Here is a 21,204-nt window from a genome sequence, read left to right on the forward strand (position 1 = left end):
CATTTCATTAAGAATAAACTCTTATAATGCTTTTAGAACAAGTTGATCCACTTACTAACTGATCCATGGATTAAATATGGCCGACCCACTTAAAAACAATGCCTTAATGGGCTCCCCACTTCAACATGTGCCATCCTAGCAATTAAACCTCAGAGCCGAAATTTAAATCATCTAATTCATAGGCTCCTGCAGGCCATGTGGTAAGTGGGGAGGCCTCAAGGAGATTAGCAGCATCACTTTCAAAGGGGTTGAAAATATTTGTTCCGCAACCAGTTAGTTTGAGGATCATCTCTTCTGAATGCAGCCTGGGTAATACAATACAATGAAAATAAAATAAATGTTATACCATGAAAAATGCATGTCACTTCTATACAACGACTGTAAATAACTTAAATGAGAATCCTTATGAAAATCTGACTGCAACTTTAACGCACCCTCAAACAACAGAATCAATAACATTTTGACAAGTATCTTTAAAGTGCAACCTGGTGTGAATGCAATTGTACTTTACCTCAGATATATCAGACTTGGCTAAACTCTGAAGCTTATCCATTGCTCTATTCTGTAACAGATACAATTAAAAAAATAAATAGTTATTATTTATTGGGTTTATGTTTACTGCTCCTTACTAGCTGGTCCTGATATAAGTGAAGTAACAACATTCAGAATAGCAAGAATATGCACATGTTAGCTATCTGGATATGTGTAATAGGCACACAGAATAAATGATGTTTTAGTTCTCCAAATGCATGTCATAAATATATAAAGAATATGAAGAATATGTAGATTAAGCATAAAATTATACTGTACAGTCAGCAACCTTACACTTTAGTTTCTTTTAATCAATAAAGTATATTACAGTCATTCTTTGCTAGTGGTGCACTGCGGGGGGACCATAACAAGAATGTTATTTAAATTTAGATAGCCGACCAAATTCTCATGACATCGTTGTGTATGTTTCAATAACAAATCAAAGAAGCTGCATGAGCAAGGAGGATATTGTTATAAAAGCAAAAGAAGAGAAAAAGCAGAAAATATATCGAAATTACCCTCAAAATGGCGTCTTTTTTTGTGGAATTTCGACCCTACCTCTATTTAGGAACAGTTTGTTTAGGGTTTGAATGAATTACTGAAGCAGGGAATACACCTACTGCAAGAAGATATAATAAACAGAATGTGCAAATGGTTATTTAAATAAAAATTTATTTGAAGTCACTGAAAAATGATCACAAAATTAGCTTAACTTACGATACATGCGGTGTCCCACCCCGATGAAAATTTCATCTAATCCTATCTTTCCGTATTAAAACTGTTCAATCGTCCAAAGTAGTATTTCGGTTAGTTTGTGTCACGAAATCCATGATAATATCAGTTTTCTTAAGAATTTCACATTTATTGCTCAGCAAGGTCGATATTTCTTCACCGCGTCCCAATATTACGTTCGCAAAGCTGAAACTTCAGAGATCGATTCTTATCAGACGACTTTAAAATGCCGCGTGAAAATTATACATCGATAGCGATCTTCTTCCATACTCACTAACTGATGACGTCTACACACGAATGGCTTCTTTTACACACTAAAAAATCCAGCTCAAACTGGCGGGTGGTCCATTCTGATAACGTCACGCAATGACGCTGTCGAGATAGGATGCAGGGCACAGGTGTAATTCCCTCGATTTAACCGTCACAGGATTGTTTATTGGGATCTTCTTTGTATGAAGGTGAGAAATAATGAGTTTCGTTTCATTTTTCTTCAATTGTTTCAACATATTTGTGTACCGATTGATTTTTACCATTCTATAAGTAGGGTGACTTCGTCTGAACTTTCGTTTTGCGTCTGTTTCACATGGGGGACTAAAGGTCATATTGAACATGGTGACGCGGTGATACCGTATTCATGTTCTCTTGTTCTCGAAAACTCAATCATCGAAATTGAATTACTTTTTTTTAGTTTTGTCTTAAATTAAGCTGCTACACTGTATTCCGTGCGTTTAAAATTTAACCGTCTGTAAAAACAGCAATAATGGATTACTAGCAACACTTAGGCGTTACGCAATGAAGCACCGAAAATGGGTGAAGAAAATGTGTCTCAGTAATGCGTGTTTGCCACTCATAATGCACTGTACTTTGCTTGAATAAGCAATAAACTATTTGTGATCTTAGGTTATCCATTGTTCGTTATCAGAGTTAACAGATTCTTTGTGTGATTTTTTTTCAGAATCCCAAGGGTGGATGCCTTAGTGAGCACAGAACAGATATCACCATTGGTCTACATATGTCAGGAAGAATGTTATAATTATGAACTTTGTGTTACACTGAACTTCATTTTGTTAAATTTTGTATTTAACTGAACTTTATTGTGTTAAAATAATAATAAAAAAATAATAGTTCTGATAAAAAACTACAATCTGGAACATTCTTTAGATGAACTTTGTTCAGTGTGTGTCCCATATGACAGAGTTACAGTAAATAAAATATGTGCATTATTCCTCTGTGTTTGTCAATTCCATTTTAAAAGCATGTGAAAGTGGTGTGCCCCTCATGAATGAAGTGTGTATGGATAATAGCAAAAATATTGTTATTATTTACATGATTATAAAAAGTTTTTGTACCCGCGTCAATAACGTAACCGTGACCCACATATTCACCATTTTTATTAATTATGAAATGTGGATTAAATTCTTCAAAACCAGTTTTGAAGCATTGAGACAACACCCCCTTATGATTTAAACTAAAACTGAAAACATTCCATTAGACTTTCATTAGTTTGTGCAAAATATATTACCCAGGGTAACGCGTCTTGGATTTGGTGGGTATAGCTGTTCAACTCTCCTGTGTGCCCTAAAAAGGGCAGCTGCTGTTTCCCTTTTTATGAAATGATAAACTGTGATGGTGTAGCTATCACATCGCAAAATTACAGTTTCCCAGAGAAAGTTTGAAATTTTCGGTCAAATTCAACATTTTGTAACCACTAGCAAAGAATGACAGATTAAACATTGCCTCCACTTTCTGAAATTTTCTAATAATAAAGGCATCAGAGGGAAATCAACTAGAAATTGACTTTCAATTTAGATTTGTTGGATTAAACCAAACTTATTTATCTTTATCCCAACAGGAATACCCACCCAGTGATTTGTAAGAAACTCATTTAGTTCTTTTTCCTTGCTTGTAGCCTGGCCTTCCTCAATCACATTGCTTTGTAGACCATATACTTGCATCTACAAATAAAGAGGTGAAAATTACATTTATTAAAATCCAAGGCAAAATGTTGGCAAAGGCAGTGTAATTAATTGTTTTTTCTGAGAGATTACAAGAGAAACAATGAAATGCATAATTCCAGCATTGCACTTTGATTGTTGTACTGTTGTACCTATATAGGGATGTTACAAATATTAAGTTTTAAAATTTGCAGTGTTGAGTTAAATTCCATGGAACTTTTCTGGTTAATTCTTGAGACATTAAAATGCATACTAAGTTTTTTATCCATCTGGGATTAAACTTGGAAAAACCATTTTAACAAAATGTGCAAACTTCTTTTCTACATTAAATTAAAATAATGTGAGTTGCAATTGATTCTAACAATCCTAACCTTTAATGTTTTTACATCCACAGAAACCATCGTGTATACAGTTCTACTCTCAGCAGTATAAAGGGAACGTTTGTATCTTTCCTGATATTCAAAGTCCTCTTCATTAACTCTGAAAAAAAACACCACCATATCATAATAGTTTAGAAATATCACAAGCTTATAAACATGTAAGCAATGATAATCATAATAGATATGTCACTAACTTGTAATTTAATTATATAATCATTATAGTTTACTTTGTCTCCTATTTTGATATATCTATAAAAAAAACTGGCATGTTTTGCCAAGTTATTTTATCATTAAAATATCTTATAACCACTGCAAAGCCGTTGTTACAAAAAATATATGGCCTCATATCTAATGTTTATATCAATATTAGACACTGAATACATTTAACAAATTATAAGCAATAAATATCTTCATAAACTGGAAATGATGAGGGACAATGATATTCATTTTATATATAAGTCAATGTGTAGCTCACTTGCTCCAATGCTCTGCTGCTAAATGCTGCTTTAGGCTCTCTGCCGTCTGCTTCAGTTGTGCATCCAGATCCAGGTTAAGACGGGATATTTGTTCTTCAATGGAACCAGCAGTTGTTTGCCCAGGGGAGTCCTCATAGAGGATCACAATCATTATGGGAGCATGGTTGACCTAGAAATGAAATAACCCTACTCATAGTCTGAATTCGACAAGCCATGTTTTATTCATTTATATATTTTTCTCTTTTATTTCTAAAATGTTTAAGTTTTCTCACAAAGAAATTTGCTTATTGAGGCCAACTGGTCTATATCTGGCTGTCAATGCTTAATTCTAAAAATTAGGAGAAAGACATTTTGGTAAACACTGTAAAATAACCAAAGGCATGCAAAAACAATGTGGTCGGGCCTTAACTTAGACTTAAACAAGCTTCACTCTGTTAAAAATGGAATAAATAGAAAAATTATGTATATTTTACATGTCCTCTGATAACATCAATCTTGTTCATAATTTTCAACTGTAAATCATCAGCTGAATTGAAGTCTATGAGAAGAACAAAAGCAGCACTCTCAGTTGTAAATGGAACACTGTCTGAGGACATCTAGAGAAAAAAAAGAATTACTCATTATTTTCATAAAAATTGATATTTGGGGCATATCATTAAAACAGGTTTCATTCAAATTGACTGACAGAAAGATATATTCTAAGAGATGATGTAATCAATTATATTCATACCCATGAAAATATTTTACAAGAATTTTTAGATCACAGTACATTAGAAATTTTTACAATACATTACAAAGATGCACATACTATAAAGGTATCACAACAAAACATGTTTCACTTACACTATATCCCTTAGTTTCAATCACATTCAAGAGGAACTCCACATCATTTTCAGAAACGGAATTGGAATTTGACAGGGAAAAATTTGATAGATAATCATTACCAAACTGTGTTAATTCTTGTTCATTATCACAGCGCTCAAATTTTCCTGTCCTCAAAAATTCCGTGAACTTATAATCACAGTCTTGCCTCCTGAACACCACTAGTTTTCTCTCATGTCCTTGACTCTCACGTTGACATTCATCTGAAATATTGGGTATTTAATTCATCAAATTGACACTGACTGTGATACATTGAGGTAAATTACTGGACATCTATTATTGATATGTGTATTGACAAATTGAATTACTTTTTATTGTTTTAACAATTTAGTATTCCAAAAAATAATTATTATTGTGTAGGTTTGTTATATTCTAAAGCAATAGCAAAAAACTTCCAATTTGTTACTTTCAAACCTTAAACCACATACTGATGCATTTAAGACAATAGAAAAAGATTACAAAATAATGATGTCAAATAAATTCCACTGCTCCATACTCATAGGTAAAATTCTTTAAATTCTTTATTCCTTCTCTGAGTTCATAGCATTACTGTACATAGAGAATTCTGGATCAGTAGCTGAAGACCACCCTGAGTCCCACAGTTTACTGGAGACCATCAATAGACACTGCAAAGACATACTGTACATACAGAAACAGGCTTCCAGTAAACTCTGACACTCAGGGTCCTGCAGACCAATCTCAGTCTATAGGAGAGATGCTATATAAATGAACAGCTTACTGAATGTGCTGTTATCATACTGTGCAGGATCATACAGTGGGCACCCATCAACAGTAATCTTGCAGGTGTTTCCTATGCTGGTAGGTATATAGCCCACACTGGTCCCTGACACACTGACATGCTGTAACCCTGTGCAGAACAACTGCAGGTACTTCAGGGACTCATCTGTCAGGTGGGGACAGCCATCAAAGGAAACCTTGAAAGATATAACAGTGTTTAAGAACCAAAATTGAAATCAACATGTTTTTTTTTTTTTTGTACATGTCAGACATTCAGACATGCTGCAAACTTTTCAGAACTGCCAGACATTTGGACCGGCAGTGATGAAAAATATGCCGGACCTAATAGACTAAGTACAATTTTTTACCAGTCCAGAGAAATTTTGCCAGTCATGAAAGATTGGACAGACAGTTTCAGCATGTCTCCATGTGCATGTATCAGGTGAAAATCCACCACTGAGTGTGTGCATACATGTGTTTATGTTAGGACATCGATTCATTTATGTGTGTGAGTAATGAGGTCAGATATTAAGTAACACCTCAAATGACAATCTGATGTTTAGTAACCAAAACTGATTTTTTATTTCAACTGACAGGTTTTGTCAACTTTTGCAGTACACACAAAACTCACAAAAAAAAGTTCCACATATCTTATTATAAGTTTAAATCAAAGTCAGTTCTACTCAAGGCTGCAAAGTAACAATTAAACAAGCATGGAATTTGTAGTTTTTATTATCTCTTTGATTCCAGTGTGTGTGCATGTGTACGTGTGCAACCTACTGAAACTCACATGTTCTAAATCCTGAAAAGCCTTGGCCAGAAAGAACACTCCCACGTCTGTAAGATGGATGCATCCATTGAAGTGCACAGCCTTGACTCCTTTCCTGAGGGTGTTCAACTCCTCGTCCATAACACAGAACACCAGGTCCGTTAATTGCTCTATGCCACTGAAGTCAAATGTTAGCTGGGCAGCTTGGGATAATGAAGAAGAAAGCTTTTTCAACAATGCCTGTAAGAAAAACATACAAAAATAAAGCAGCATTTTAAATTGCAAGGCCAGTTTTTAAAAGTTGTTTTCTATTTCTGGTATTAAAAACTTTTACCTTGGAACATGGGGCACCACATTTTTGGCTAATTAAATCACTAATCAGCAGGATAGCATTCAGAATTCTATGGAGGAAGAAACCTAAAATTCAATCTATCATTTTATAATCTTAAATATGACCCAATTGAATGGGGTGGAGGTGGGCGCTTATACTGTATATATTATCTGCAGTGAATCCTGTAAAATCATATGTCAGATCCTATTTTATTCTATTTGCACCTTGCAAACATAAATCTAAGATGTTTATTCACTTCTTTGATTGCAACAGAAAAACATCTTAAGCCACTTGCAAAATGTCAGCAACCTATTACACTGTAGGAATCCAAATACAGTACAATGTACATGTACTTACAGCAAATTTCTTCAGTGGATAATATTCTTTGACCTCCAGATTTTCATACAAAGCTTTCCAGCTAAGCAAGACTTGGTCACCATCTTGAGTGTATCCACTTTCTGTGTATGTTGTCTGCTCAACTGCTCCCTCTTCACCTCCATTTGCAGGTATATGTACCTCTGTGTTAGCTTCTTCTTGCCTTTCCTCCATTATGAACTCCACTCTTTCACACTGGCATCAACTCAGCAATTCAAACAATTTTTATTCGGTAGAGATTTCATTCTGATGGATGCCCAACCATTCTGAAAAGTAATGTTCTTTTTTATCGAATGAGTGTTAGAAGTTTTGAAATATCATTTATACTTCACTCTACAACTGAAACTGGAAAAAATTTTCACACTAATATTAATTTTGATTAATTTGTAGTCATATTTTCCTAGTGCTCACTAAGTACACAATAAATAGAATGCATTAAATCCATTAACATTATCATATCAAAGTTTTCAAAGCAACAGTCATATGTCTTCGCAATCATATATGCCGCAGAGTCACATACAGTTGAGTCAATTAAGTTATGTAATACCACTAACAACATGTTTAATCTGTACTGGTAACTAAATCCAAAAACATTATTTCCTAAATCCACTGAGGCAAAATAAGGCCTTACAATGAGGTAATCATAAACCCTACATAAAATGAATTATACTCCACGAAGCTCACTGTTTATCTCAAACATACATGTATCTTAGAACGGATTACTTTGTCGAAGCTGAAATCAATATGAACATTCCCTTACTTGAAACCCAATTTTCCAGTCCCAAAGTGTGTCCGAGTGATGCAAAATCAATTATGTTTAAAGGAATACATTGCATATTATCTACGGCTTATTTCAACCACTTTAAATAAAATAAAGTACCACTGTTTCCATGCTGCAATTTCAATATAAAATAAGCTCAATTTTCCTTCGCGACCAGCACGCACAGTGAAATCAACCAAACAAATGAATGGCAAGTATTTGCCCTTTTTCGAAGAGCTAGATTCAAGACATGCTAAATCTCAATTCAGTATTACAGTATTTTATGCTTGACCTAACTTGTGGATAATTTTCTAAATCAAATATTTATTTTACGATTTTATAAAGAAAAGGTTTTAAAGTACCATGTTTATATGATTAAAATAGACATTTTAACAAGGAATTGCTTATCTTGGCCTCCGCGAAGCAGAGTGTCATTAACTGCAACAGGTGGAGGCTTGCTCTCCACCAGCGTACAAGACAAAACAAAAATGTATACATATATTGATTGATTTTAATTGTAGCTCTCATAATGAAATTCGGCTTTACGGTAGTCTTTTAACGCACATCTCAATATATAAGTATTATAATCATTTATATTATTAATTTGAGATTAAGACTTATAACCAGACATTCTTTATTTGTCTTTGTTTTTAATTCTGACGAATGGCACTGGTATATATAAATGGTATTCTCAGAAAAAATATTATTTTAAAAACACTTCATTGTCATCCATCTGTGTTTGCAATTTTTTTTCCCTTTCAATTTCTGAATCACTTGATATGTTGTACAATAGTTATAATTTTTTTTTTCGTTTCAAGTTGGCAGGGAAGTCAAAATATATTCACCTTTGATGTTACTTTAAGTGATGAAAAATAAATCACTTCAGTAGTATTTGAAGATTTTTTTTTCATATCAACAATAAATCAATTCATTCAAATAAATCAGTTTATTGGACAAATATGGATAAGGGACAAAATAGGATATAAAGATGTAAAAATTAGAATATATGTGCATACAAAATCTTGAGCAGGTTTGTGTGATTTATCAAAAAAAAAAAAAAAATATATATATATATATATATATATATATATATATATATATATATATATATATATATATATATATATAACTGACCATACATGTTATTATTATTATTATTTTTTTTTTTTTTTGCATATTTGAAACTAATTTATGAATAAATATGCAGACTATCACTGAACAGCATGAAGAAGTTCTGCATTTCTTCTTTTTATAACATGTTTAAGCATATTTTCACAGACAAGTATTAAAAAGCATCCACACTTTCTGTACGTCTTGGCAATAAATTGATTGCATACTCTGTAACAAGTTATATGTATGTGGCTTGTTTTTTTCTTTAAGAAAATTCAAATAATATTTATGTAATATTCACAAAATACTCCTCCCCACCATGATTTTGAATATAACAAATGTGAATTTTTCTAATGCTATAACATTCATGTGTTGATAATAGTGTCTAAATCTTACTATGTAAAGATTTCTCAAAGATATTTACACCAAAAAAAGGTATAAATCCACCACTATGGAGTACCAAAGGTACCAAGATAATTTATGAGATCACATAAACTGACATAATGCACACATTCACACACTATACACATCTAGTCGTTTTGTCCTAAACAACCAAGCAGGTTATGGTTTATGGAAAATCTGTATAAAGGACGGACATGAGCTGTTTTTTCCCAAATGGGTGATCCAGCCTTCAAGTTTTCAGTGACTATGGCAAAGCTTATCAAATCTCTCCTGATGCTTACTTTTACATCTAACAAACTGGACTTCACAACTGTTTCAGGAAGACTTGAACAAGCTGAAAATACAAGGTTATGATAAAAATTTTACATGCAAAGATGTGTCAACATATTCCACACCTGTATCATTTTTAGCCATTTCATCAATCTACGATATTTTTACAAATAAAATTCATGATGCAAATCAATGAACTAATCTACATCATTACTGGCAATTCTAGTTTTTCTACATGTTCTATCAACCTAATTGCTTGCAAGATATAAAAATGCCTATTCTAACTATAAATTCAATGTCCCCTTTTTGTCCAGACTTACCCTGGCTCTCTCTCCAGTTCTATCTGTTCTCTCAGATAGTTTATCAACAATATCAGTCATAGCCTTCAGGGATGTATACACACCAATCACACTCCTTGGTAAATAAGCGGATAATTTTATTCAACTAATAAGTATTAATAACCAAATAAAAATCCTGTAAGAAATCAAACAAGTAAGTGTTACCAGTTTAACTGGTGAACAATAAACTACAGGAAAACAATATCACTCTTACCAAGTTCAATTCAAGTTCAAGTTGTTCGACATTATGATGTTTTTGTACATTTAGTTAATTTTCTTAGACAATAATCTACCACTGATTTGACTCATATAAATAAAAGGCATCCACCTGCTTCTAAGCATCATTCCGCTCTGATTATGATCACTGGAGATCTCCTTCCACCACTTCTTAAGAACTGCTCTAATGAAATCTAAGCTGCTTATGATGTAGCTGTAGATGAAAAAGCATTATTATTATTAATAGCAGTTACAATGCACAGGCCTGTTTATTGACAATCACAGTATTTTCAGCATATTCATAACTTGTCTAATGAGAGAGAAATAATTTAATTGATAGCATCATACATGTGGATCAATTATGGATGCCCCTTCCTTTAACTTTCTTATTTCACAGTGGTACCATAAAGACAAGGGCAAAGAGGTCAAGGTACTCAAAAAAAGTTATCAAAATTATTTAATACAAGTACATTTTGCAATACTGAATAAGATTAGGCACTTTACATTAGAAATTAAAAACATATCGGGTGGGCTAGATTAGACCACTGACCACTTTACTGTGGTAATTTCTGAATTTCATATTAAACAATTTGTACTTCTAATGACAAGGTAGACCAAGAACAAGATGGGCAACCTGCTGAGAGTGGATGGCACCCAATGATGATGATGACTTCTTATGACATCCAGTACAATGCTTTAAGTATAAGTTACCTTTGTTCTAAATACTGCTTATCAACAGACAGTCCCTACCCTTCTCTCTCTACAATACTGCAAAATGTATTCATCAAATATACAGGGGTGTGGGTATGCTACTTACTCCTCAAACTTGCTTGTCAGCAGCTTCTTCAATGAAGGTAACAGGTCCATGCAAGCTCCCATAGACAGGGGCCTCCAGTCATCTCTTATACTGAAACCGTGTTACAATGGTATAAAGGTGTACAAATATAACTGTCCACATAAATAAATTTATATTTCAGGACACATCAAATATACTTGGACATTGCTAGAAAAACGGGTTTTAAAATCACTTTTTGGAGAATCATCTGAGAAAAAATTTGATAATATAATATACAAAATATAAGAGTACATATTTCTACATATTAAATCACCACAAGTCCCAGGTCTGGAGCCAACAATTTCAAAGTGGTCATCTTTTTTTCTGAAAAAGTGGACTGACCTGTCCAGGCCAAATGATGGCTTTTTCAACCCCCCCTCCCCCATATGCCCATGGACCTATTACACTGTCTTGCTTAATAACAAGGAAAAGGGGTACTTTTCAATTTTAACTGTACTAAAAGTTTTATCACATGTTGACTAAATTTATATGCATCAATTTATCTTTCATACCACTTGGTTAAATAAGGCAGGATATCCACAGTCACAGAATCATTATTGATCTTCTGCAGATAGGAGACTACATCTGACGCACCCTGCTGATGCCATATTGTCTGGGCAGCTCTTAGGCGGAGTAGCCTTACATTCAATACATTCAGCATCTGAGTGTGGCCCGCTAATAACTATGAAATAATGAGAGAAGCTGATTAAAGCTATGTTTAAGATGGGAGAAATTCTTAGTATCTTAAAATGTTTGTCTTGACTATGCACTGCTTCTAAACCGTTTCATAAAATATTTGGAAAAAGAATATAACCAGAAGTAGGAATTGTGTCTAAAATATATATATATATGTTATACAGACAAAGATTCTGTTAAACATTTCAGTTTTTTAATTTTTCATTTTTTTTTTAATTTGGGGGAAAATACACATAATAGAAACAAAAACACTCACACCATATCTAAAATTGCATTTTTTTCTTGGGTCCTACCTCATCCACATCTTCCCTGCCAAAAGTACCATCCCCCTTTTCTCCTTGCAATCCAATGGGCATATTTTCCTTGGCGTATGCTATGTCATACTGCTGATGGTTCTCACTGACTGGCCACTGAGCTGGATGACATGGGGCTTTCTCCTTTAAGATATGCAGTTTAAACATAAGGCAAATGCTTAGTTATAGGACAATCATTTTTAATAAATTATATAATGATAACCATTTAATGAATATATATATATTTCATTTACAAAACAATTGTTTCTGATATATATATATATATATATATAAAACAATTGTTTCTGATATATATATATGTAAGAAACAATTGTTTTGTAAATGAAATGTACTTTAACATTATTCCATATTCTTAATAGTCTCAACGACACACACACACACGCACACACACTGAAAAGTTACCATTTAAATATCAAATTACAATGCTATCTTTCTGCTCCATTTTTACCTTACTGCCTCTTGCATTGTGTGCAGCAAGTGGACGGATACCCTTCTTTCCCTGGACCTTGTAAGATAAAGGCTTTCCCTGATTCAACCTTTGGAATGACATATAACAATGTAAAGTATATGTAGTACACTCAGGATTAAGAGTTTAAGCACAATGTTATATGACTAGATGTGATGGTGTACATGCTTGTCTCTTGTTTGTATAATATATGTAAATGCTACACATTTGACATTCCAAGAAAAATATAAAAAATGTGACCAAAATTTATTCTATGAAGCATTTTGTACCATTAGTTTTTGTCCCACATGTGCCTTTCAGGTTGGATGTATCACATAAACAGTGACTTCTATCCAAATTCATTACATGGCCCTCTAATATGCATGCATTTCATCACATAAATAAAATTATTCGTTATCACTTACTTTATTTTCTTCATTTCATTAACAAGGTTTGCCTCATAGGGATTTGGTTCTCCAGATTTCCTCTACAACAACAACAACAACAAAAAAAAAAAAACTCTGTAAGCTGTGGCCTTTTTATAATTATAAATTCCATGATAAGTGTATTGAAATACATAGTAAGTTTTTCTTCTAACAAGAATGTTCAACCAAGGAGAAACTCCTTGGTTCAACATTCTAAAGAGCTGAAGTTAGCTTCATGCCATTCCCAGCAGTTGGCTTCATTGTAGGGAGGACAATTAAGGGAGGGATTAGATTTGATTTGGTGAGCTAATCTTAACATGTAATGTTCATGAACTACCGAGCTACATGTATATATACATGGACAATGAGATAATTTAACTGTGCTAATAACATGTAATGTTCATGAACTACCGAGCTACATGTATATATACATGGACAATGAGATAATTTAACTGTGCTAATAAAGGCACTGTGAACTGACTGGATACATGGGCCCAAAGATATACCAACCTTGCTTGCTCTTTTAGCTGCCACCTCTTTTTTGATACGTGCAAATTCCACCTCTTCCTTACTCAACCAAACATATTTGTTCTTAAAAACATCCCATTTCAGGTAGCCTGCTCCAGCATTAATAAGACCAGGGTTTTGTGGTGGATGAGCAGCCATTTCATCCTTATAAGAATAATTTTAAATGTTAAATTAACGTACATATAGGTCAAACACTGGATGATAAATGGACGAGAAAGAGGCATCATATTCATAATACAAATTACTAAAAATTGTGTTAAACACATATTGGAATTGTTTAGCAAAATTAAGAACATTTCACATTTTACAAATTGTTACTTATTTGTTATTGATCAATCAATTTTTGGACTGACTACAGTCTTTTTTTTTTTTTTTTTTTTTGATATTATCCTCCAATTTTGAGCTGTAGATTATATGTTACAATGAAAATGGGCATAAATAAAGAGATCTCAATGAGTCAATATAACAATTAACAAAAGTAAACAATTATTCCCATAAAACTGTTTTACATTCATGCACTGGGCACAGTTTTGGGATTCCCTTTGCAGTTTAATGTTTTCCCTGTAGGTGCTAATGCAAATGTACACCAATCTTAATTGTAAGTAACATTTTATTTCATATACCTGCATGTTTTTGTTTGTTTACAAAATATATTAAAACTGGCAAGAAAATTCGAACAAATACTTAATAGAAACACAATTTGCTTTTAGCTTGCTGCGAGCTATACACCAACTTTTTTATACTTACAATTTTGAAGACTGAAAGCTTATGACTTCCAATTTATCGGACTCTTTCAATGATTGATTTGTTGCGTGTTTTGGGTTTAAAAAATTGCCTCGGTTTTCATTGGTCAATCATTTCAAGATAGTCTCAATCGCTAATTGGTGGTTGGTGTTAAATTAAAGGCATTATATGTGTAGAGTAACGTACTGACTTTATTGATTGAACCATTGCATATGTAAGTTTGTTGAGTCAGTGATTAGCTGACAATATCTACAGTGAATAAAAAATATGAAGTGCAGCTCTTCGTTACTCTTATTTATTTGAAGACTCGAAACTGAAATGATTCGAAATCGTGGTTATGAAACTTAGAGAGAAATACATAATATTCGAAGAAGTGCACTGAAATTTCAACGTAAATACAATGGGGTCGAAGTACAGAGCATTTCTTCAAGTATGTAGAAATTTCCCAAAAGATGAAAAGAAGCTTGGAAGAGACTTAGCCATACACATACGACAAAGAGTAGCGGCGGCTTTCAGAGAAGGGGAAGCTACACGCATCCATGACGAAGAAGCTTGCCAAAGAAAGTTAGATGCTCTACTGATGATTGATAAAGACGTATTTAGAAAGCGATATCCTTATGCTGCAAAAACCGGTTCAGTTGGACAGGAACTTGAGCTTCTGAAACAAGGCACATCAAACGAGTTTATTTTAGGCAATTATGGTGATAAGGACACGATAGATAAATTGATAAAAGTACAAAAAGAAGAGACTGTTAACGAAAAATAATAGACAGAGAGTGAATTATGAGTGGGAATGTTTTAACACTTAAAAACACGATTTCTATTCAGGCAAAAAATAAAAACAGACCTATTGCCTTATGCCATATGAGATAACATTGCTTGCCATTATTGAAGACCAGTTGCACATGATGAGGATTATTGGAAAGATTCTACATGTACACATAAAATGAAAGTGGAACTCCATGATGGGTAGTCAAGTTGCTGGGAATAACATCTTAAGAGTTAACTTTGAAGAAAGCATAATAGTAGGACAATGTAACTCTGACTTGTACCACACAACCAGTGCCATCATCATCTATTAGATGTTTCCTACCAGAGCATGGACACTCTCAGCACATGGTTTTCAGTGATCAGACAATTCTGACAAAAAGCTTTCTGCAATGGAAGTAATGAATTCATTTTGCCAGAAAAGATGTGATTGCTATGAACACACCTTGCAGATAACAAGTTTTTTTTCTTTTTTTGAAAGGAGTGTAAATATAATGTTAACTGCAAATCTATTACTTTTACTGGAAATTGGGTGCCTATCACTGCAAAGTTATTAAATTATTGGTAAAACTGACTGCTTTTATTTTCCATATGTCATTATTTTTCTGAATTGAAATGCAATTCAATCACCATGTTTGATGCATCTTTTCTCTTAATTTAGAAATGACAATACCATAACACTAACGAGTGTCGCATACCTCATACATAACCTGTGTTTGCACAAATGGACTAATTAGGTAACAATACAAACTCCTTAGGGCGTTGCGATTTATGGTTGGAAAATGCATATAAGACTGAGATTGAGCTAAGTGTTATATTAAAGCAAAGTTAAAATTCCTTAGGTGGCATGACCGTCTTGTATCGTTTAGGTGTTATTTAGGGTGCTGTGCTTGTCAGTTCTAAAGACATTTAAATTAATGTTAATAGGGTAGAAAAGTTGATTTCAAGATAAATAGCCACTCTTTTTTTAATACGACTTTATAAGCTACATGCACACAAGAGATATGGTTTAATACTGAATAAAACGGAAACGCACAAAGATTGAAGTGCGTGGACGGTTTTGACGAAACGTCCCGTCATCCAAAATTTAACTTTTCCATAATCGGTTATGTATAAAAAAGATATCGACAGTAGCTCATAAGATCACTTTAAAGACACGCAATACGCTTTAGGTCGTAAAGAAAAGAAAATTTCCGAGAAATTTAGCAATTTTACTCTAGTTCATCAAGATATTCCCTTTATAAAAAATTGGTGAAAAATCTCGTTTTCGAGTCCTAAATATCTGAAACTTCAAAAGGATATATGGATCATTATTCTCTGAACAGTTTTTGCTTTGGTATACCATAAGGGCTGTAAAAGAGAAAAGAAAACGACGTTTAAATTTGATATGCATAACCCCACATAGGTATACCACATTTAAAACATTTTAATGTTCTGGCAGAAAAATGAGGGTAGCGCACTACAACTGATAATGAAGGGAAGACGAACGGAGCTTTGTTAAGTGATTTAGAAAACCGTATGAGACAAGTATTTCGGGCCACTGACGAGGATAAAGGGTTTTTAATACGTTTTATTGAATAATTTGCACCATTTGTTCTCCCTGAAACCATTTTGTTTGGAGTGAAAAATAACTTCAGATCCCATTGACTGTTTTTCTCGCATTGAAGATATGTCGGGATAAACTTAAATGTAAATCGATCTGTAACCCTTTAGAATTCTGTCATTGTCAAACTGCCCTTAATTAATTTAATTAATTTCTGTAACAATTTCACTGTACAATCCAATTGATTGTTAATAATAATAATAATATTATTATTATTATTATTATTATTATTATTATTATTATTACACCGTCTAAATTGGCCATCCCAGTCATACTGCCCAGGATAAGTTTTATAAGTTTCATTTTCAAACAGAAAATGTTGAAAAATGAGTGCTTTAGATATCTCTTCTTAATTCTTTCTCGGGAAATTTGGCGTTAAAATTGGCCATTTTTCCTGGCTAATTAATATGTAGTCTCCCTCTCTCTCTTCTCAAGTTAACGATAATTGTATCTTTTCTGCCGGCACAGGTCTAACAGGATTCAACAGTTTATGGCGGGATATCGACTCCCCATACCTGACCGCTCTGTCTTGAGGTTTATTTGCTTTGTTTTTCTCCCTCAGGTCTCTAAACACGCCTTGCACTGCCTTTTCTTTCTTGGGAAAGTCGACCTCTCCCGATTTTCCGAGATATGAAATTCTTGGTGGGGAAAACACACGTGGCGTCGTTTCCCAAGGAGACACTGGTTCCCCAGTTAACCTGTACCCTAACGTTGTATAAGTTTTAGGCAAAATACACGGGAAATGAACGCATTCTCCTTTGGTCAAACCGTATTTACACCTGTGCCCCGTGTCCCGACGTTCTTCCCGATCCCTGGACTTTCCCGAAATTGTAGCAGAAGTCACGTAAGGTAAAAGCTTTGTAGAATTCAATTTGCAAGCGGGCAAGATGCGGTTTGAAATCAGTTTGTCGGGTTCTAGAAAGCTCTCGATACAAGATATTCTATTTTCGGACCCACTTTCTGAAGCATCTTGGACACTACTTGTTGTTTCATCCTCCTCCGAGTCACTATCCCGATTACTTTCCGTGTTTACAGGCGACTCAGCATTTTCTTCTTTGACTTTGTAATGTTCGGCGTTACTGAGTTCGTGCATAAGGTTATTGATCTCTTTGCGAATAAGGCCATTAGTGCGATTTGTAGCTCTCTCCAAATTCAATAGTTTTTCTTCTAAAAGATTCTTCTCTCGAGAGTTCATGGCTCGAGTTCGGACGGAATTTCGGAGACTTTTCTTCACCAATACAGATTCGAAATCTCTGGATGTTTTTACACTTGGTCCGGGCATTGTTTGAACGTCCACCACTTCGGAGATATTGAGCTGAAAAAAAAAAAAAAAAAAAAAGAATTCCCATCAAATATATGTAACAGAACAGCTTTTACATTATCCACATTAGCCACGGTGTAAATGTGTAACTTCTTTCTCAGGTTTGCAATTTTCATGTGATCAAATCTAAGTTTTGACTTAATGCTGACTTTACCAGCAACGACTCATAGATGTGTAATAAAAATGTCCAAAAAGTCATAAGCGACCATAATTTGTTGTCAAAAGAATACCCACAACCCCCCAATGTGTTTGCTTGCCCTTTTGCAAAAGTGCTTTTAAAGTCTACCCACGATAACAGTAAGTCGTGAATGTGTATTTTGCTCATTTTTTCAATCTTTTAAACAGCTTTGAATTCTGTCTGAAAACATAAGTTATATATACGGCGTCACCCTACTGGTCCAGAATACATAGCAACTGTAGTTCTTCAGATAGTCGTCACTTTTTCACGAAGAAAACTAATACCTACTGCTTTATGCACGTCCTTTGGTTAAGTCGGCAAGACGCATACGTGGCTTATTAGCCTTGTAAGACAGGTGTAACTTTGCGAGGTAGATTATTAACATAACCATGGCACGCCGAACCTGTCAAAGGTATTTACTTGCGGCCATACCAGATTTCATTATTTGCTCGGAAATACACCTCCTTCTCTTTCTTTCATAAACTCTTCCGTATCAAGCCCCCAGATCGGATCTTCTGCTAGATAAACACTCACAGTTGAATATACACTACACTTACAGAGACACAGTAAATATTAACCCACCCCTGAGTAAAATACCAACAGGCGATATCAAGACTAAACCATGCTCGTTCTGAACCCCGGACTTATGTAGACAAACACGTAATATGTTAATTTACGTTCAGTTGATCTCAACAAGATCGATCTCATTTTCCAGCTCAGTCTTTATCGCTTTAAATGTTAAAGGCAAAAATCACCCGGTGATAAGTTCTTTCAAGAAATCGTTCTGGAGCACACAAAGGATCAGTCCCATTGTTTGCTGTCACTATGGAGAAATTTCATTAAACTGTCAGCGTGACACTGAATACGTATCGGTAAACTCACATATCAGTTTCTATAAATCATAAGAAGTTAGTTGTCGGGTAATGTGGCCTCACACGGTTTGTATAATACCCTCTATTTCCTGCTAATGTATTAACGCCTTTTCTGACTGTAAACTAGAAGGTGTTTTGCACAAAGATCAACACTTGTAAAAATTCTAGGCGCACATGTGGGATATATATATACATAGTTTTAATTTATATAGAAATTGCAACAAGTACCCCGGATAAATGTTAACGTTAAAACCACGTCGTTAACACACTGCGAAGTTTTATAAAATTGAAATAAAACCTTTGTCATGTAGTTATAATGATTATATTTAATTTAAAAAATATCACATGTAGGGGCCTACATGTAGCACAGATAAACTTACCTTGGGGTGAAACAAAGATGAATTGTATTCTAACAGTTAACAAAAAGGTTTTTGTAACACATTAAATCACCAAGAATAAGTAAAATCGAAGAAAGTGAACATTGTATACCAAAATGACGAGCTCTTTGACAGAAATGAAATGTATTGCCAAAGATAGAGATAATATCTCGTCTACCTACCTTAATTTTTAAGGAACTGGTTTTTCATCCCCCTGGTCCACCCGCACCCTGCAACATGTATCAACCTCTTGGTTACATGCCACTGACTAATGTACCTGCCTTTGTGACACTTAATGATTAGCAATTTTGTGGCTACAATCACAAACAGTGTAAATAATTCACTAAGAGTCTATTGAGCTTGTCCAAACAAACTGAAAAAGTGTTCAATAAGTCATGGCTTTCTTTTCTTCACGGGTGACCTAAAGTAACGTTTTGTACAGCGATCGTTTGTATTCCCATTCGCATATTTTTACAAGTTCTTTGAGAAGAAAGAAAGAAAATCAGTAATGCTTGTTTGACTTGGTTTGCAGCCAAAACATCTATACCCAGTGTTTGTAGTGCCCATTGATCAAGATGGCATTCGGAAATAGGTTTTCGGGTGATCAGGGGACTTAACAGACCACTTGAGAGAGAGAGAGGGAGAGAGAGAGAGAGAGAGAGAGAGAGATCTTATAAAAATACGCTACGTACAAGAAATGCATTCTGCACACTTACATCTAAGTGTTTTAAAATTTACTTCTTTCACCACGAAAACTCTACGATTGTTGTATTAGTTTTGTGTAAGTCTCCTTGGTCTGGGGTGTAAATCAGCACAACTGAATATACGCTCCATATCAGTTCTGACCGATTAGAGAAAGGATAAGAAGCGATAAGGATACGTTCCGAAATTGTGACGGGTGCGACAAATTCTGCTCCTCTCACAGTCAGGTGGAAACTGCCATTGACCAAATTGCGTTAGCTATGGTGTAGAATAATCACTACTGCATTTAGTGAACGACGATGCAATTACTCGAGAAATAAAAAAGACTCGTTGGAAATATTCGCTGAATATTTCACCAAACGATTGTAAAATGTCGTCAAGATGCTTGTTATTGTTTCGTTATCGTCAGTAAAAAAGCAAGAAACGTTTGGTGTGTATGCGCGCCTGTGAAATCTCCCTTAACAGCTAGATAATCGGTTTAATTAAATTTCTAGCAGTATTACAATCGGTATGTCGTCTATTAAGAACCTTCAACGGTTTGGGACAAGTACAGGGGAGCAGACTCTCCAAAACTTAAAGTGATACATACACCAATTCGAATTGCAGAGCGCCAGCAATCCACGTAATCCAGTCGGACAAGTAGAAGCCCTAGACCTACTGAGCACTGATTGAGTATGTGTGGTGTTGCGGTCATCAAAATTGAGATTTTTATTCGATTTTCAAAAGAAAAAAGGTTTACAAAATACGTACGAGTTCGGAAGTTTCATACTTTAATTTGTACACGAGAACGATTGTAACCTTAACACTTGACCGCCATTTTATGATACTTAAGTTCTTTTTAAAAAAAGTTTGTGTTTAACAAATACACGAAGCCCGTGTATGAATAAAAGATGGGGAAATGGGTCGCAAATACTTGTTACAGGTGCAAAGGTGCAACGTGGTGAGCACCTTGTTAAAATTAATGTTTCCTATACTGCGCTACTATTTGTCTGAGTCGTAAAGGAAAGTGTGTTAGGGAAATCCTTAGATAAGGCATATCCCTAAAGTTAATAATAACACATAAACACAATATCAATGTCGTGTAGCAACGACACCAGGTATATCAGATTTGCCAAGGAAATAAATCTTTTA

The 21,204-nt window shown here is 34.3% G+C and overlaps 3 protein-coding genes and 1 long non-coding RNA gene across 6 annotated transcripts in view; 2 read left to right on the forward strand and 2 right to left on the reverse strand.

The window, feature by feature from the left end:
* The window catches only part of LOC106176900 (uncharacterized), a 32,530-nt gene extending 24,379 nt beyond the window's left edge, over positions 1 to 8,151 (reverse strand). Inside the window, exons 1-10 of one of the 3 annotated variants that reach the window (XM_087004659.1) lie at positions 8,050 to 8,151; positions 7,152 to 7,435; positions 6,485 to 6,703; positions 5,696 to 5,891; positions 4,918 to 5,159; positions 4,548 to 4,670; positions 4,074 to 4,243; positions 3,590 to 3,698; positions 3,126 to 3,218; positions 512 to 562 (exon numbers count right to left, since the gene is read on the reverse strand). In XM_087004659.1, the coding sequence (XP_086860785.1) occupies positions 512 to 562; positions 3,126 to 3,218; positions 3,590 to 3,698; positions 4,074 to 4,243; positions 4,548 to 4,670; positions 4,918 to 5,159; positions 5,696 to 5,891; positions 6,485 to 6,703; positions 7,152 to 7,343 (1,395 nt within the window). In that variant the 5' untranslated portion in view covers positions 7,344 to 7,435; positions 8,050 to 8,151. Of the gene's footprint in view, positions 1 to 511; positions 563 to 3,125; positions 3,219 to 3,589; positions 3,699 to 4,073; positions 4,244 to 4,547; positions 4,671 to 4,917; positions 5,160 to 5,695; positions 5,892 to 6,484; positions 6,704 to 7,151; positions 7,436 to 7,871 lie in introns of all 3 variants that reach the window. The other 2 variants (XM_087004658.1, XM_087004660.1) reach the window with 2 other exon arrangements.
* LOC147763346 (uncharacterized) lies at positions 855 to 2,605 on the forward strand. The gene is made up of 2 exons (XR_015332854.1): positions 855 to 1,721; positions 2,219 to 2,605. It is a non-coding gene; the product is annotated as an uncharacterized LOC147763346 (long non-coding RNA).
* A 914-nt stretch (positions 8,152 to 9,065) lies between the features above and the next one.
* LOC106176854 (KATNB1-like protein 1) lies at positions 9,066 to 14,382 on the reverse strand. Its single transcript, XM_013559399.2, has 10 exons — positions 14,256 to 14,382; positions 13,491 to 13,652; positions 12,981 to 13,042; positions 12,559 to 12,646; positions 12,090 to 12,233; positions 11,613 to 11,782; positions 11,083 to 11,172; positions 10,378 to 10,479; positions 10,032 to 10,125; positions 9,066 to 9,775 (listed from the first exon to the last, which is right to left on the reverse strand). The coding sequence occupies exons 2-10, from the start codon at positions 13,644 to 13,646 to the stop codon at positions 9,746 to 9,748; spliced, it is 936 nt and encodes a 311-aa protein (XP_013414853.1). The 5' UTR covers positions 13,647 to 13,652; positions 14,256 to 14,382; the 3' UTR covers positions 9,066 to 9,745.
* Positions 14,383 to 14,652: 270 nt separating this feature from the next.
* Positions 14,653 to 15,018, forward strand: LOC147763347 (ubiquinol-cytochrome-c reductase complex assembly factor 2-like). The gene has a single exon (XM_087007236.1). It carries the CDS (start codon positions 14,653 to 14,655, stop codon positions 15,016 to 15,018), a length of 366 nt encoding a protein of 121 aa, XP_086863362.1.
* Positions 15,019 to 21,204: the final 6,186 nt, after the last annotated feature.

Source organism: Lingula anatina, chromosome 2 (genome assembly GCF_051362555.1).
Source record: "Lingula anatina isolate TDL-2025a chromosome 2, LinAna3.0, whole genome shotgun sequence".
NCBI classification, from domain to species: domain Eukaryota; kingdom Metazoa; phylum Brachiopoda; class Lingulata; order Lingulida; family Lingulidae; genus Lingula; species Lingula anatina.